Raw genomic sequence first — 17,723 nt, 5'->3', positions numbered from 1 at the left:
GTGAAGCCCGCATGGGCCACAAGGCGGTAGCCCCGTCGATTCATAGCGCAAAAGGAATTGCCAATGAGGTGCGTCTCCTGCAGAAAAACTATATCGGGCGAAATTCGCTTCAAAAACTGCAGGACCACACCTCGTTTTATCCTGTCCCCCAGTCCATTAACATTCCAGGACAACAAACTCAGTCCCCTACCCCCCATCATTAACAGAAGTCATCACTCGTCCCCCAGAGAGCACTGTAGAGATAGCACAAAGATACGTTTGCCTTGTGGTGGAAACGAACAACCCCCCACCCCAACCCACCCATACCAACAAAACTCCCCCCACCCTGCCCCCCTGCATGAGCCCGGACAGCCCCCCCAACTTGCAGTGTGCCTGTCGCCCCTATAAAAGAAACTAGCTAGATCCCCTAGAGGAGGAAAGAGTACTCCTTCAAGACCCCACACAACCTCCATAGTAGGGGAATGTACAAAGACAGACGCTCGATCGAAAGTAGCCTCATATTCGTCCTGAGTGAGGCCCAGTATTGACCCCTCAGTCCCGATCCAGTGGGCCGCCTCCTCCCGCCGCCCCCCCCGCCATCTCGATCACGATCCCCAGACAGAGTGTCCAGCCAGTCCCCTACCGCTTCGGGACGATCAAAAAAGTGCGTGCGACCATCCACCTCCACTCGCAGCTTAGCCGGAAAGAGCATGGCGTACTTTAAGTTCAGGTCCCGGAGTCGGCGTTTAACGCCGAGGAAGCTCAGTCTTTGCTTCTGGACCGCCTGGGTGAAGTCAGGGTAAAAGTTCACCTCCATATTGTCCAACTTAACCGGCCCATGTAGTCTGGAAGCTTGCAGGATAGCGTCTCTGTCCCGAAAGTTAAAAATCCGGGCAATGAGAGGTCGCAGAGGGGCTCCGACCTTCGGCCTTCCCCCGGGAACCCTGTGGGCCCTCTCCACAGCAAAAAATGTACTCAGGCCCCGAGGCTGGAGATGGGTAGCAATCAGGTCCTCCACAAATAGATCCGCCGCCGCTTCCTCCCGTCCCTCGGGCACTCCGATGATGCGGACGTTATTCCTCCGGGCCCGACTCTCGGAATCCTCGAGGCGCCGATCCATAAGTGCGCTCGCCTGACTTAGCCGGCGTACCTCCAGTTGTAGTGCCGCCACCTCAGTCGTAAGGCCCGATGCGGTGTGGGCCAAAGAGTCAACTCGATCGTTGGTCTTGGAAAGATCGGCCCTCACCAGGCCAACGTCTACAAGGAACGCATCGATCTTCTGTGCCAGGGTGTCGAACCGCTGGCCCACCGAGGCCTTCATCTCGGAAATGGCGCCCATGACGTCGTGGAGAGTCAGATCCGTGGGCAAGTCCGGGGTATCAGAGGGGCTCTCAGGGGACTTGTGCGGTCCGCCGGGAGATCCCCTCTGGAGGGTATAGCGGTCCATGCTGTTGGCCGGATGGACGGTGCCACGTCGGGTCGACTTGGTCTTTTGGTCTTTGACCGATCCCCATCTTGTTTCGTGGCCATCGCCGCTGGTCCCACAATCGAACCAGCAACGTCGTAGAGGGCAGGCAATCAGGGCCACGAGCTCCGGGGGGGCCACCCCAGATCGGCGGGGTGGGCCACTGCAGGCAGGCAGGCCGGGTCCCCCAGCGAGGCCACACCAACACAAGAGGCTCCGCGATCTCACTTGCAGAAACGGCGAGAAAGCGAAAGTGCGGGGTACGCGACTCGCCAGGCCCGGCCCGCCGTTGTTGTTCACTTTGCCACTGGGTCACCCCCCAACGCAAATCCGGGGTTCGGCGAGAAGAAGGCCGCAAACCTCAATCGGTGCTCACTCCGGCACCCGGGGTCCAATTCGAGAACGGAAAACGGGTGCCACCTCAGCTCAGGCTCACAAACACAGTCCCCTCAATCGAGGCAGGATGAATTCAGGATAAATGTAGGAGGTCGCGGAGGTCCTCGGGAGCCTCGCACCTACGCGGCCATCTTGGTTGCGCGCTAGGCCTTCTGTATGTATCGTACTTTATAGATTCTACCCCGTCTTTTCTCTGGGCTTTTGGGTTTTCTTCCTCACTCTGTCTATACTGAGGTGTTGAGTGTTGGCGGTCAAGCTGTGCTATTGTTGTTGAAGTTGCATAGAAAGGGTCACTGGAATTATGCGGCAGGGGAGGGCCAAATTATGTGGCAGGGTTCGGTAAATTATGTGGCAAATTGTGTGGAATAAGGTGGCACATTTTATAATAGTAATACGTCGTTATTTCATCATTTTTAAACTTGGTAACACTCTCTGGGCATTGGTTGCACCTCATTCATACCAGGTTAACAAATCTAGCAATAAGCAACAGAACGGTGACCAGTCCAGCTTTTCAAAGGGCCTTCCACTGAGCGGCAACCTGGGTCATCACATTTTAGTAACTTTTGAACCAGAAGCAAAACATTTTGGGTGTTAAAATCTGAAGATTATGTGGCAAATGTGTAAATATATTATGCGAAAATCAACGGAGCTGCACAATCGCATAATTCCAATGGGCCTGTGTATAGCTCGCCCTCACTGCAAATTCAGACTGGAAACCAAAGTCACCTGCACAAAAATGTTCAAATCAGCCCTATATTGCAGCAGGTCAAGACTTAAAATAGTTCAACATGGGTATGGCAGGGTAATGGCGACCCATCCTGATCTGAAAACAGTCCCTCCGGTGAAATTGTTCTTGCTGGATCTACTCTAAACACGGGCTGCGTACTTATCTCACCTATTTCCCTCCAGAATCAATACCATTGTTGAAAATGATGGAAAGTTCTCGTCATGTCTTAGGGTTACTATAAGGAACCTGGGTGTTAGTTTCTTTTTAAAAGCCACAAACAATGATATCTTCCACTGAGAAGAAAAGGCATTCAAATGGTGCATCTCGTGAGGTTTGGTGTAACATTAATAAGGATGGTATGTTTGTTATAGGGCTTAATACCACAGTGTTTACTGTTTCTTAGAGATGTAATCAACAGGTGTTATTATCAGCAGTTTAAATGGTTCTCGAGATATCGGCTACATAGCTATAGAAGGTCTAGTTGAATTTACCAGACTCAAGCACTGCAGGTCACCCTAGTTGCTAGTGGACAGTGCTTATCTATCTAGGAGACACCTTGTCCGCTAACCAGGAAGTAAACCGTGTCTCGGTCACTAAAAGACTATCTTTTGAACAGCATATTTGTTCACTCGGTGCTTCAAAGCTGTTGGAAATTCACCTGATTTTCTGTTGCATGATGTAAGAAAACGTACTTATAATTATTCTATTTAGAATTTACATGGCATTTTTGCATTTTCTGCATGACAAACCTAGTTCCTTCCTTTGGTAATTGCGTGTATTGTTTTAGTGTTGAGAAACCATGACCACATTTTTAGGTACTACTGGTTTAGAAGAATCAGGTAATCTGTGCATTGTTTATGAGAAGGTTATATTCTGTTTGCAGTTGGTGTTGGAAGCTTACAATGTTCCTGAACTCTCGGCTGGGGTCAGCTGCACTTTTGAAGACTTGTCTGAGATGGACGGAACAGTGGTGGGCAACCAAATCCGATGCATTTCACCGGCTGAGAAGGAAGTACCCCGGATCATCACAGAAAATGGTGAGTGTGAAAATGACCTGCAACGTCAAGCAACCTTCTCTTGTTGTGTTTAGCAGTAAGATGTAAACTGTAGAATGTTCAGCTCTACTACACAGGCTTTCTTCTGGCCCTGTTTAATCTAGTGACAACAGTGCAGAACCAGTCTTTGTTATAAAGCATAAAAGTGTGACTGCAGCCTATTGCTTCTGATTAGGATTCTCTTTTGCACTGATCACAGTTTAGGTAATCTGAATTTGAAAATTCTGCTCTCAAGCGTTCATAACAGTCTTTGTCCCTAAAAAGCATAAAACACATTTTAAGTGCTATTCAATGTTTGGCCGGATAAACTGGACTTATCTGGTCCCTTTTCCAACTCCATCAACTCTAAAGTATTTTCCTCTTGTGAATTGTTTCTGCTGGTGACTTTTAAAAGTGTACCTCACATTGCCATTTTTTTCTAATAGGGCACTCTAGAATGATCGCTCATAGAACATCAAATAATTGAAGGCATAACTCTTCAGTTATTAGTCACAAAAGGTCGTCTTTCTTACTCTAGGGGAGGACTGTAGGCTGGAACAAATTAGGAGACCCCCATGAGCATCCAAAATTTACACCAGCCACCTTTAAAATGTAGTCACAAGATTTGTACTGGAGCACATCTGAAGTGCCCCAGTGTGTCTTCGAAGCGATACCAAAGGGGATGATGGGCGGAGCGCTTGAGCAAATCAAACACTCAACCCCAGTCAACTGATCTAGGTTTAATCCATCATCATTCTTTAGCTCACTCCACCACCCCAGTTCAGACATGGCCATATGTAAATCAGTCTGACCCTGTGCCTCATGGGAACAGTCCAGCCCGAACTGCCAAGCCATGTCTTCCCTGGACCGGAAACAAGCATCCTGGGACCGGTTTCGGGTTCATAACCCTCATCAGCCAGGCTATCTTGAATCCAGTGGCAAAGTGAGCAAGGGACCAACGTCTGGGCATACCCTGCCAACTTAGGGCGAACAAAGCGATACCAAAGGGGATGATGGACGGAGCGTTTGAGCAAATCAAACACTCACCCCAGTCAACTGATCTGGGTTTAATCCATCATCATTCTTTAGCTCACTCCACCACCCCATTTCAGACATGGCCATATGCAAATCAGTCTGACCCTGTGCCTCATGGGAACAGTCCAGCCTGAACTGCCAAGCCATGTCTTCCCTGGACCGGAAACAAGCATCCTGCGACCGGTTTCTGGCTAATCAGCAGTCATCAGCCAGGCTAGCTTGAATCCAGTGGCAAAGTGTCTTCGAGGCATGTTTGAGCATGTCTTTTCCAATTCATTGCACATGATCTTTTTAGAGTTTCTCTTGAAGCTCCAGACTTGGTCCTTTGCAATCACCTCCACCTCAAACTGGAAGATGCCTTTCTACGATTCAGAAGGGGGTTAAAAAACCCATTTCCTCATGCCAGCCCATGGCTCTGGCACCAGCCAAGGACCTAAACTCAATCAATCAATCAGGGGTTTATATAGCGCGCTACTCACCCGTGAGGGTCTCAAACGGGCAATCATACACCTGATCTTTCGCTCGTCCTCCACATCCTTTCTCCTTTGGTAGAGCTGCTGCAAGGTAACTGTGAAGTGCCACCAGCATGGCGAAAAATCCTAAATAAATAAATGTAAAATAGATAATTTAGGACAAGACTTTATGGATACCGAAAAACAACATTGGATTAAATTGGTGATGCTTCAGGTATTTCCTAAATGCTCCACAGAAATTCTCTCTGATCCGAGTCTTTGTATTATCTACAAATAGCTCCCAGGAGGTGTGCTCTAACCTACAAGCACCAGGATCTCTTGTTGAAACCTGTCTCACATCTGCAACTTTCTAAACACGTTTCTTTATTGGCATTTACAACTTGTAATCTCTATGAGCGAATGCTTCTTCTCGAAGCTGTCCAACTGACAAGATGAACCCTGAAAACATCCATTATTTATCAAGCATGTTCAACACCTCATCACAAGTAGCAAGCGCTATATATATGCAATGCAGTGTACGTTGTAGAATTGTGTTATTATCATCATACGGATCAATGGAATACACCAAGTACCGCATCAGTACAAAACTGTGCAAATTAGCGAAATGCAAAACAGTAAGGCACTGCTCTAACAAAGGAGAGAATATTACTGCTCCGAGGTCACACTCATGGTGGCATGCTGCAATCAGAACGCAAGAAGTAAAAACAAAACCCTGCCTCTTTGTCCTTCACTTCTTTTATGGGGTAATCTTTTTCATTCTAAAGGGCCCTGCATTCTCCTGGAAGGAATGACAAACTGAAAACTCCGGACACGAATGATAAACCCTTTTTAGGGCTCATCTACCAACAGCACACGAATGATAAACCCTTTTTAGGGCTCATCTACCAACAGCACCCACACAACGCATAACATGCACATTTGCATACCTACAAATACAAAGGGGCATTTGTACAGCTCTTTCAACATTGACTCCTGTCATTTAAATGGTCTTTGTCACTGACCAAATGGATGTCCATTAGCGATGGTAAGAGCCTTAGGCATTTTGTGGATTTGAAACTAGTCTACACATGCATTGCCTTTAATTCCCTTGTAGTATTACATTCTTAGGAAGGTCCCCACCCCCTGCACACACACTCAGTGCTCATGCACCTACCTCTTTCGTCCCTCTGTGGGGCTCTCCCGACCGACACCATCCCATATTTATTTTTCACATTCTTTTTCTTTGAGGATCACATACACATGAATGCGTTATAACACATCCGCCATCTTGGAAAGATTCACAAGATGCAGCCATGTGCACACATGTATGTGCATGCATCATAACACATGCGTGCGTATGCATCATGATTCGTGACTTGCTTGTAGGGATTGCGATGCATGCATCGTGGAATGACAGTGTTAAGCAAACAGTGGCAAAGCCAATCGACACCTTCTAAAACAGAGAGCTATTGGTTTAGCCAATGTCTGTTACAAAGTTCAGACTTTGTCATATTATTTTACAGCTGATTCATCTGTATTTGATTAGTTGTGCTCATATGTAATGGCATATGATTGATGGGCGTTATCCCTGCTGTTAATTTAGAACCTATTTTCAAGTTAGCTTTGTAATTTAATGCTGTCTATGTGTATTTGTTTGTGTTGTGTTTCTGAACAGTCTTTATGGCTTTGTGTGTTGATGAGTCTGTACGGGTGTGTGCTCACTACATTGTTTTCTATCCCTGCAAACAAGTTATCCATTAAATCGCTGTACAGTTGTTGTCCTCCTTAGTTTTGGGTCTGTGTAAAACAAAACAAAAGTATATGGTACGAATGCAACAATAGTAACAATGGAAAGTGCAAAAACAAAATTCTGTTCAGAGGCGCATCCTGGGTTTATAATTGCAGACGGGAGTCCTCCGTGAGTTGATTGGATAATACGCGCTGCGGTCTCCGGCTCTCCCGGCCCCTGAAGTGTGTAATGCGGACACGCCACTGAACACATCTACGGTGGTTGAGTTTATTCATTTTGCTGATGGACACAATTAGTCAGGTGGTATGTAAAAATAACACCCAAATCCTCTTGAAGCGTCTAGCGCACATGCCTTTCAGCAGGTACTTTTAAGTCCTGAAACATCTGGAGAGCGGGCCGGTCAGGCCCACGCGGCACGCTTCAGCGGTCTTCCTTTAGTGTGGAGATGACAGGCGAAGACAAATGACGCTGGCAGTGCACGCACCCTACACATCCATTACATGATTGCAATTTAAAAATCTGTAAGTGAAACATATTTGTTTCCAAGCAGCTGTTCTTGTTCCGCGCGCGAAGGCAGTGTGAGGTTGTCTGTCTGTCTCTAGGAGAAGGCGAGGCCTCACTCCTCCCGCACACCTCGGCTTCTGCGTCTCCGTCAAGATGGCTTCCGCGGTGCCTGTTTTGTTTGCGTTCGCCAACCAACTCGTTAAACAAGATGCGTTTAACAAGGCTGTCAAAACAATCAGCAGAAGAAATGGCGGGCCATATCCAAGGTTGACAATGAAATTCATTCGGCTGCAATTTATTTTTGGGACAGATAAATTGTGATGCTCAATTTGGCTGGATTGATTAATGAGCCTCTCGAGCGAGGGGGGGGGGGGGGACAACAGAGAGTAGGCGGGGGAGCAACAGAGAGCTAGGCGGGTCATGGCCTTACATGACACCTGGCCGCTCTTCTCATAATGCTAGTGCTGTTTTTCAATCAAGTGATATCGGATCCGCTGCTGATACAAATAGGCGCTTGTGTTTTATGTTGTGATTGGATAGTGGGAGGTGGAGGAAACTGTTAGTTTGGGAAAAGTGGCCAGTTCATGTTGATGATGTCATCAACATGCAGGCATGAAGTTAGGTGGTGTGTGTGTGTATGTTTATTGCGCAAAATGCACTGGCATAAAAAAGCATATTTCATATACAACTGTGAAATATGAAAAGTATTTAATAGTTTCCTGTGAAATAAGAGTTTCATCATCATAATGACAGGTTCCAAACCACACTGCAGGGCTCTTTCCATGCCAATGCTGGTAGCATTATGTGGAATGGGTATATAAATTATGCAACAAAAAAGGAAACTATGCAGCATGTTCTCTAGCAGTATTTTCATCCATTTTAGTTTGAAGCAAAATTGTTTGCGAGGTAAGCAAATTATGTGAAATTGTGTCATTTTTTAGCAAAATATTGTAAAATTCCAATAAGGTTTTGTCAAATTATGCTTTTTTAGCTATATTTTTGCCAGTATCCTACATGACTTCTTTCATGCAAATTAGCAGTTTGGGTGAGAAAAGCTTCACAAGACACCGGCAGGAGACTGATATGAGTAAACAAAATCTCCTGGGAAGATATTTTCTGGATGAATGAGTCTCTCATATGCAAAAATTGCGCATATTTGCATTAAGCAAAATTTCAAGTGATTTGGGGAATTATGCGTAGCACCACCTTTGACCAGTGTACTTAACATTTCTACTAGACCTAAATTATATAGTAAATGCCGCAGCCACAAAATGACAGAGGTCAGCTGGTATTCACTATTGTCCTTTTTTTATCAATAATCTATTCATGATTGGTAAACCCAAACAATCTAATTTCAATCAGTGTATACTGTCAGATGCGCTTTGTAGCAAACAGCTTTTTCAAGCTATCTCAAAATGAACACATAATATAAAAAATACATAATGACTAATGTATAATATTGTCTAATTGATGTGTTGGGGAACCACCGGTGCCACACCCAGGCTGCCAAATATCTTTGTTGATGTTGACAGCAGCTAACCAGGCACGTGGGAGAACCAGTACGATAGATATCTCTATATTTTGAATCTTAATTCCTCAAAGACTAGTGAACAGATTTATGCCAAATGACAAAAAGCACTCTTTCTAGGTGAAGATATAGCTTTCTGCCAAATTCGGTGTAATTCTGTTCAGCTGTTTTTGCTGCAGCTTTGCCTAAAGGTCCCATGGAAAACTGCCCGGGGAAAACATGTTTTTCTTTGCCCTGCTTGACAGATCACCCCAAAACTTTCTAGAAAGGCGCTGAGGTGGATGAACTTTTTTTTTTAAAGTTTTATTCAGATTCATCATCCGTGTCCAATTTATTAGCAACATAAAACATGCTCTTCCTATGGAAAGTCATATAACTGCAACCTCACAGTGGTGACTACCACTGCGTAATATTCCTCAAAAAAATAGAAAAGTTTAAACTGATGTTATAATTAGGTAAGGTGCTAGTATCTTAACTTACATTACAAAAAAAGAAATTCCCTCAAAAAATAAATGGTTAAAATGACATTATAATTCGGTATTGGAATGAGACATCAGCTAATGGTAAAAAAACAAAACAGAAAAACCCACAGAAATATGCTTGTTCAGTAAACTAGATTAGAAAAAGTGCACGTTTTCCATCATGCACTGCATATGACCTCATACATTTTATCTGCCATATTTTTGCTAATAACATATCCCTAAGGTTGTCCAAGGGTCTTCATTTATGTGCGTGTATGCCAGTGGACGGGGGCTTGATGCCAAAGATTCTTTGTGCTCTAGTATGAGTCCTTGCATTAAAAACTACTAGACCCACATATTCAACTTAAAAGGGGAACTAATTAGTTAGTTAAAAAAGGAACTAAATTATTAACCAAGTGACTGCACATAAGCTATAATAGGGCTCCAAGTTGATCACCAAAGGTGTAACCTTGGTCAGGAAGGGACATTAAACTTGGAGTGCAGACATAGGTAGCGAGTATTTAAGTGGTTATGAGATGTAAAGATTACTTATGTATATTACCACATTAAATTAAGAGATTGGAAACTATCTGGTACAGTAGGCATTACTAAAGCAGTCTGTCTCCTATAATGCTTTTTGGTTCTAGCTAAAAAAACGCTACTTTGGAGTCCTGGATCAGAAGTAATAGGGACCTATGCATTTATCATTTAATCACATTTATTGTCCTCACACATCGCACTTCTTCTGTTTATATGTTTTTTTTTAACTGTAACGTCAGCAGCCAGCATTTTCAGGACAAGGGTGTTAAAGAGAATTAAGGTGGGGGTTAAGGCACCTTGCAGTGGAAAGTGCAAAGGAGGTCTGTAGTCTATGACCTGTATTCAGAGCGAAGAAGGGGGTGGGTCTTCAGCGCTCTTCTCATATCCCACCTCACCTGCCTACAGACCACCCATCCTGCCCATTTCTCCTATCCACAGATCTCACATCCTGCCCACAGACAACACCACGTGTCAAAAGACCTCATAGGGCTACTGCTAGTTATCTTTGTAGAGCGTTTGGGCCCGAACATCGGCTTATTGGCATTGTCTTGCTAACCAGAGCTGTAGTAACAATACTGCTCATTACATTTAGATTCTGAAACTTAATACACTTTTTGTAGATTTGATAAACCAAACCTCCTGCTGAAAAACCAGGCCTGCTGCGCAGACTGTCTCCTGCTCACAGATCACATCTTTGTGGGTATTTACAAAGGCTAGGACGTGGTACTACTATACCTCTTCGGGCCCGATTTTATACCAAATGGGATTTGGTATAAATTGCATTAAATGCCCATGACAATGTAACAATTGATTATGTATTTAAGAAGTCGCATGAAAAGGAAACTCATTAAATTAGGAGGAAAGAAATGTATAGTATAATACTTTAGGAACAGTTTCCTTTACTTAAACCTATGCATACACAGTATACATTTCAAATTCGTTGGGTTAGCTAAAATAAAGGGGTAAAGTGATATGGCAAAGATCACGCAGCGTGTTCAATAATATAGTCAGGACTCAACTTCTGCTTATGTGTCATAAGATCTTCAGCACACCTCCTCAACTCCCACGTGCCGTTCAGCCCTTCCTTTGATCCAATTCCATGCGGTGATTAAATTCTCAGGTCTCCACTGGACCATTTGCTACCTACTGTTTACAAGACAAAGCGCAATAAGTGTCAGCATACTTGTCTGCCATAACATTCGTTTCACAAGGCCCGCATGCGCGCCAGTGAGGTACCTGGGTTTGCAGTTGTTGGCTGATAGGGTTGTGTGCCTCTGTTGGTTGATGGTGTTGCATGTCTGTGCCCAGTAGGTACTGCTTTGTGTCACAATTCCTCTAATCCACTCATCCTTTTAACTCAAACCTTGCCCCCTTTCTCTTTTCAGGCGACCATCACATTGTGCAGTTGCAGCTCAAGTCCAAGGAGACTGGTATGACCTTTGCCAGCACCAGCTTCGTCTTCTACAACTGCAGTGTCCACAACTCGTGAGTTCACTCATACTCTAGTTCTCAAGTGGGCTGAATCTCGCTTTTTTGTCTTTGGTCTCATTTGTGTCCCTATAGGTTTTGTCCTCCTACTCAGTCACTCGCTCAATCACTCCAGTTTCAAAATGCTGCAAGTCACACTTCTCTTTGAATTTAAATGTAACAATTCCGCATGTGCGCTCAGACTCCCACTGGCACACGCTTGCGCTCTCATTGATTCTAATAACTTGTTCTTTTACTCCATCTCACTTCCTTACCTGCTTTATCCTTCCAACACCCAGTCTGTTACTTGCTCCCCATTTGCCCACATACACCCTCACTCACCCCTAGTCAATTTTACTCACGTTATCTAATTTCCCCAGTATTTTGTGATTTCTCAGAGGAATATCCAGGCTCAACTGGTAATCCCGTATAACACCCCTCCCCAGAGATATCTATTCTCACAGAAGTGGGACTCCACAGGAGGATGGGGATTTGACAAGTTCTAATCCAGAGCCTTCTTTAAACCTATACTCCATTTAACTATCTTGGCCCTATCACACACTTTTCACTGTCTTGCCATTCTAAAGCTCGTTTACACTCACTCACACTCATGCAGTCTGTCTTTGCCCCTGTTATCCAGGCTTACTTCTCAGTGGATGTTTTTCATGTACTTTCTAATTTATTCACAAATTACTCTCTCCCTCCTGCTTAATCATTTAACACTTGAAATCGCCACAGTCTGTCACTGCAGTGTGACCTCACACTCACTCACCTTTTTGTTTCATCTACTTTAAGTACTTTCTAGAGTCTAATATATATTTAAGTGGTGTAGGTCTGCTAGACAATATTTTACACTAGTGGTTTGAGACTTCTAGGAACAATTGTCATCCATTTGAAGTCTGGCATATCATCAGAACTTGATCACCACATTCATGTGACTGTGTTTGTCAGAGGCACCAAATAGCCACTCTTTAGCCTCTAAGCAATGTACCAACAGCTTTAAACGCCAAGAAGCATCTTGTTGCAAAGTCCAAGGCATCTTTTTAGCCACTTGTGATTTCAAGTCACTGTTCATCATTGGGACTGTACACCTGAAAACTTCAGTCATTTTGTTTTGTTGGACATGTAAGGTTGGTCAACTACTCAGAGGGTTCAAGGGCTTCTATTGACGTATCACTTTATGGCTCAAGGCACAATTTGCACCTATAAAGACTTATCTGTGTTCTTAATATCGATATATATATATATATGTGTGGGTGTGTGTGTGTGTGTGTGTGTATATATATATATATATCTCAGAAATCTAGTAAGTTAGCAGCTGAGCCCTGATCATGGTCTGGAGCCCTGAGTTATGATTCAGGATAATTTAAAAAGAAGACTATTTGTGAGCGCTTAATGTAAATATTGGGTTAAGAGGGTCCTGTGAGAGGAGTAGTAGATGCCAGTAGACACGAGCCCCCTCCATTGCAGTCTGCATGATGGTCTCCTCCTCCTTCAGTCTCTGGAGTCCCTTTGGGCGGTATCTGGAGGATCCTGAAAGGCCTTCTATGGCTAGATCTCAGGCTACCAAATTGTCCTCCCTTGTTATTGGGCTGTGCAGACCTTGTTCCAGAGCACCCTTCAGCCCCGGGCTCTCAGGAAATGCTTTGTTTGCACGCTGTTTTTATTTTCAGCTGCGCGTGCGGCAAACACAAAGTGCCATGTGGGCACGTCGCTTATCCGGCAGGAGGAAAAATAATCTGCCTGACTTAAATATTTATGACCTGCGCTGTTCTGGCTTAACACAATATGATACATTATACATTTTTAATTTGATTTATCAGAGTGAGCGCTTGTTATCAATTTGAATAACAACTATTTGTATGTAGTAAAGCTTTTGGAAGATTGCAGCTGGGTTGCATTTCACAGGAAGGAGGTGGCCAAGCGTAGGAAGGGGGGGATACTACGCCTCCCTCTTTCAATTCCCCATGGATTAGTCAACACCTCCGCTTCCACGCGGCTTCCTCCAATCTTCCAACAATACACTGTAAACACTTGGGGTGGATGGAAGATGTCTGTCTGTCCTGTCACCTTGGAACAGAACGATACATGTGTATTTCCTTGAAGTCCAAGCTTCCTGCAAAATTTGGCCAACAAAAGATGGTTTAAGTCCTCGTCTTCACTATCATTCATTATTACTTTTGTTGTGCATTTTCAATTCTATTTGCTTAAGTTAACTCCACAAAGATCATGAATATAAAAATGGGTTTGATGTTCCAGGTCTATTTGAACACCTCTGCGTGTGTTTGGTTTCAACTATGTCATAGCGCTTCGAGATATAGGGTATTTATAAAAATAGCGCATATTAACACGCCTGCCCTGCCTTTGCGATACAGTTACGCTTTTCCCTTTTCTATTTGTTTTCTATATTCTTTCAACAATTGTACCGTAACACAATTCTGAAGAATTCCAATGTGACTGAAAATCGCTGAAATAATTCTCAAGCCACGACAGCCACATTTGGGGACCAATGGATACTTGTACAAAAATGTGTTAGACTATTGTGCGTGAGTGAAATAGTAATGTGAAGTCACTCATGGCTGATCTTCATTGGTTAATAGTTTACTGAGTCCTGCACACAGACACTAATTTGTCTTTGCCCAAACTAATCTGATTCCTTTTCAGGACTGATAATTTGCACCTACATTGAGAAGTGATCTATAAACGATTAGTTGAGTTAATTTAACTCTCAGTGAAATGTTAAAGATTCTTCTAGAAAATGTAGTTATGTTTTCCTGTAACTTTGCACAAACAAGATTGGTTTTAGTTAACACTCCACTGATTTCTCAAAGCTAATCTTTCTTCAAGTAGAGATGCAGTGACATGTCACAGGTAAAACTAATGTATTAATTTTCCAAATACAAGTTTGGTTTAATTAATTTCCCAGGAATCTTTTAAATGTCCTTGTAGTTTAAATGATTCTACATTTATCTTTCGAAGATATGCTTATTTTATTTAATTCTACAGCGACTGTCCAAAAGGATACCAGGTCTGGCCAATTCTTGTGAGGGAATATCTCTGCTTGCTAGTTTCTGCATGATCTAATGTCCCTTTTTTTGTTTTCTTTTTTTCTAGGTGCTTAACTTGCGTAGAAAGCCCATATCAATGCCATTGGTGCAAATACCGCCATGTGTGCACTCACGACCCACGCACCTGTTCCTTCCAGGAGGGAAGAGTCAAGCTATCTGAGGTAGGATCGGACTCAATGCAAATACTGTATGTAGAGTAAGGACTAGCCAATGCCTCAGTGTATGGTCAGTGTGACAACGTGCATAGTAAATGCTACCAAATGAAGATATACTTGCAGAATACCGTGTTGGAGACAGAATTGGGCAGTGGCGGCTCCTCGAGGGAGTGCTGCGGAGCGGCGAGGCGGGGGAGGGACAGGGTGAGGGGTAGTTAACTCCGGCATATGGCCGAACGGAGTTAAGTAAACAAATAAATAAAACAAATTACATTGCGCGCGCTGGATCGCTATTTGACGTTGCAGTGCGCGCAATGTAATTTGTTTTATTTATTTATTTATTTACTAAACTCCGTTCGGCCGTATGCTGGATTTTACTACACCCCACACTGCCCTTCCCCCGCCCCACCGAGCCGCAGCACTCCCTCAAGGAACCATCACTGGAATTGAGTAGGCAGAGGATGTTTCTAAGTCCACATGTTTCACACAGGCTTTATTGTTCTTGAAAATTATATTGAAATAAGATACTGTTCTGAAACACATTGATGAAACTATAGTGCTTTTGAACAGACTTGTAAGTAGGGCAGCGGTTCTCTGTAAAGTCATTTCTTTTTCATTTCAGAGAGTATGAGGTGGTTGTCTCAGGCACAAACGCCAAGAGGAAGGGAGTTCATGAGCAATGCTCCAGTACTATCCCCAATGGGAATGTGCAAAATGCTGATGTATGCAGAAACTCATTAGAGTTAAAGTGCAGCTTTCTATGATTGTGTGAGAAAACCTATAGCTAGATCCTGGATCTTCTTCTTCTGGTGTGTGGACAAGGGCATCAGTCATAAAAGGCATTTGGAGCCCTGAATCAAGCCAGCCAAAGGATGTCAAATTAGGTGTTATGTGTTCTCAAATTGAGAGGTCTGACAAGAGAACTGCCACTGTAGTCCCAATCCTTTAGAGCTCGCTAACAATCTCTGAGGGGCCCTGTTGCTATAGTCAGATGGGAACTTATCACAGTGCTTTCTGCATTAGGTGAAATAACTTGACTAAATCATTCAAGAAACAAATGCGACTGTCACATAGGCAGACAATGTTGTTCACCCAAATTCTCCTGAAGCAGCGCTGTGGTAGTGTTGCACAGCCATGGCTCTATGAACGCGCAGTGCCTCTGCCATTACCGGATGATGGTGTGGTCAAGACTGCCTTTGGTGCGGAGGCAGACTCTCATTGCACTACTTACATCTCGACTCCTGGAAAGTACCTGATGTACCTATGGCCACTTCCGGTCTTAATAACGCCCTTCAAAGAATTTGCATCTTTTATTTCCTGCTGTGGAAAGTATATTGTATGTACTCCATTCTGGAGTTTATAGCTTATAAGCACCACAGTGGAATTTATATCTCTTGACTATCCCTATAGTGGTCTATTAGGCAAACACCCTAAGAGTAGTTCAACGTGGTGGTGCATTTTTCATAATAGTAAACGGGTTGGTGGCAAAGCATTTATGCGCATTGCGACTACTTCTTTAATGTCAAACTAGACGGTATGCATAAAGCCTTTTGAATCTGGTTTATACATCCAGAGCAATTGGCACAAGGTCACCAAGTAAAGCACTTGAAAAAGAAATATGCCTTCCAACAAGAAAATGGCCACAATACTTTTTTTCTTTTTTCAAATCAACTGTAAGTACAACAGATTTCAGCCGATTTCAAAGTCCTATTGCAATAGTCTCGCAGTCAGACCTGCTAATCTTTCAACTTAATCCAGTGATCACGGTAATTCAAAACCAATCATCCAGCTTGAGAGCTCAGCCTTCATATTAACCCCGATCCTTCCAATCTGTGAGAGCTGTTTTTATTACAGTGAAAGCTGCCAGATTACTCCGGTTTTATCATTTTCTGTGATCCTTCTGCCACTGCGAACTCTAAGAATAACAGATGGTATTTTTACATTCGAATTAAGTGTGGGCGAAGTACAAAAACGTTGCATTTATACCTTCGTTTCTAAAATGTTTTCAAATCTGTAATTTTGGAAAAATTGAAAGGCTGAAATGAGTTTAAAACAATTAGCTAAAACTAATATTCTTAGAGAAAAATCCTGCAAAGCTTGCTCTGGTTTATGAAATTGTGCATCAAAAAAGTGTTTCTACTGAAAAATTCTCCCACTGTACTTTTTTGTGTCAAAGCTGTGTTCCAGGGCTGAAGTTGCATAAAGCATACAATATTTGCAACTTTATGAACTAAAAAAGTATTTGCAAAAATTTACCAACGGAGTTAAAATTTAATATACCCTTAATCACACTCTACTGTTAATTAAATTGCATCTCATTAATTTGCCACACCGGTTTGGACTTCAAGTGACTCCCTCTGAAGCACTGTCAGCAGATGCTAAACCCTATTGATTGTTAATAGGAAATGAGTTGAGCACATTGTCATCTACGGTCAGTATGTAAAATATAGATATAAAAACTTGATTATTCAAACTAAGGCTAACTATTTCTCTCTAAAAATTATCAATGCATGTAACAAATCCAAAGAGATTTTTTCCATAGTCGACCAACTCTCAAAACCAGATAGTCCCGCCAAAACCTGTTCTTTCTCAGTTTCTATGTGACTCTCTCAACTCATACTTTTTAGAGAAGATAGCCATCATCAAGGCTAGTATTTCTTCTGTGGCTTGTGCTTTACTGGATCCCATTATTGACCTGAGCCCTCATCACCTCGACAGAATCCCTCTGATTTCGGAGGAGATTTTCCTGAATTTATTAAAAAGGGTCTGTTCTGGCTCTCCCCTGGACTGTTGTCCCCCTCATATTCTTCGGGAAGCTTTTACCATATGTCCAGACCCGCCTCGGTCATTTTTGAATAACTCGCTTGACCTTGGCATTGTCCTGGATTCTTTTAAAAGGGCAGAAATTATTCCAATTCTGAAGAAACTGGGCACCGACTCGTCGACTCTCATTAATTATCGCCCTATCTCTTTGCTGCCCTATCTGCGAAAAGTTTTAGAGGCCATGTAGCCAACTGCCTCAGTTCTTTTGTGGAACACTTCCAGGTCTTGGATACCCACCAGGCCGGATTTAGACCCGCACTTTCGACCGAGTCAGTCATTCTCTTTGTCATGGATGTGCTCAGAGGGGGGGCGGATATAGGCACCACCCAGGCCCTGATT

General features: G+C 43.4%; 1 protein-coding gene across 4 annotated transcripts in view; it reads left to right on the top strand.

Moving 5' to 3' along the window:
* The window catches only part of PLXNA4 (plexin A4), a 1,024,340-nt gene that overhangs the window by 652,472 nt on the left and 354,145 nt on the right, over positions 1-17,723 (top strand). For all 4 annotated transcript variants that reach the window (XM_085653587.1, XM_085653590.1, XM_085653588.1 and 1 more), the window contains 3 exons: positions 3,451-3,604; positions 11,257-11,356; positions 14,453-14,567. In XM_085653587.1, coding sequence (XP_085509713.1) covers positions 3,451-3,604; positions 11,257-11,356; positions 14,453-14,567 — 369 coding nt within the window. The remainder of the gene's footprint in view (positions 1-3,450; positions 3,605-11,256; positions 11,357-14,452; positions 14,568-17,723) is intronic.

This window comes from Triturus cristatus, chromosome 4_1, assembly GCF_964204655.1.
Source record: "Triturus cristatus chromosome 4_1, aTriCri1.1, whole genome shotgun sequence".
NCBI lineage: Eukaryota > Metazoa > Chordata > Amphibia > Caudata > Salamandridae > Triturus > Triturus cristatus.
Note: the sequence above shows the minus strand (reverse complement) of the source record. Positions and strands in the feature narration are given on the sequence as shown.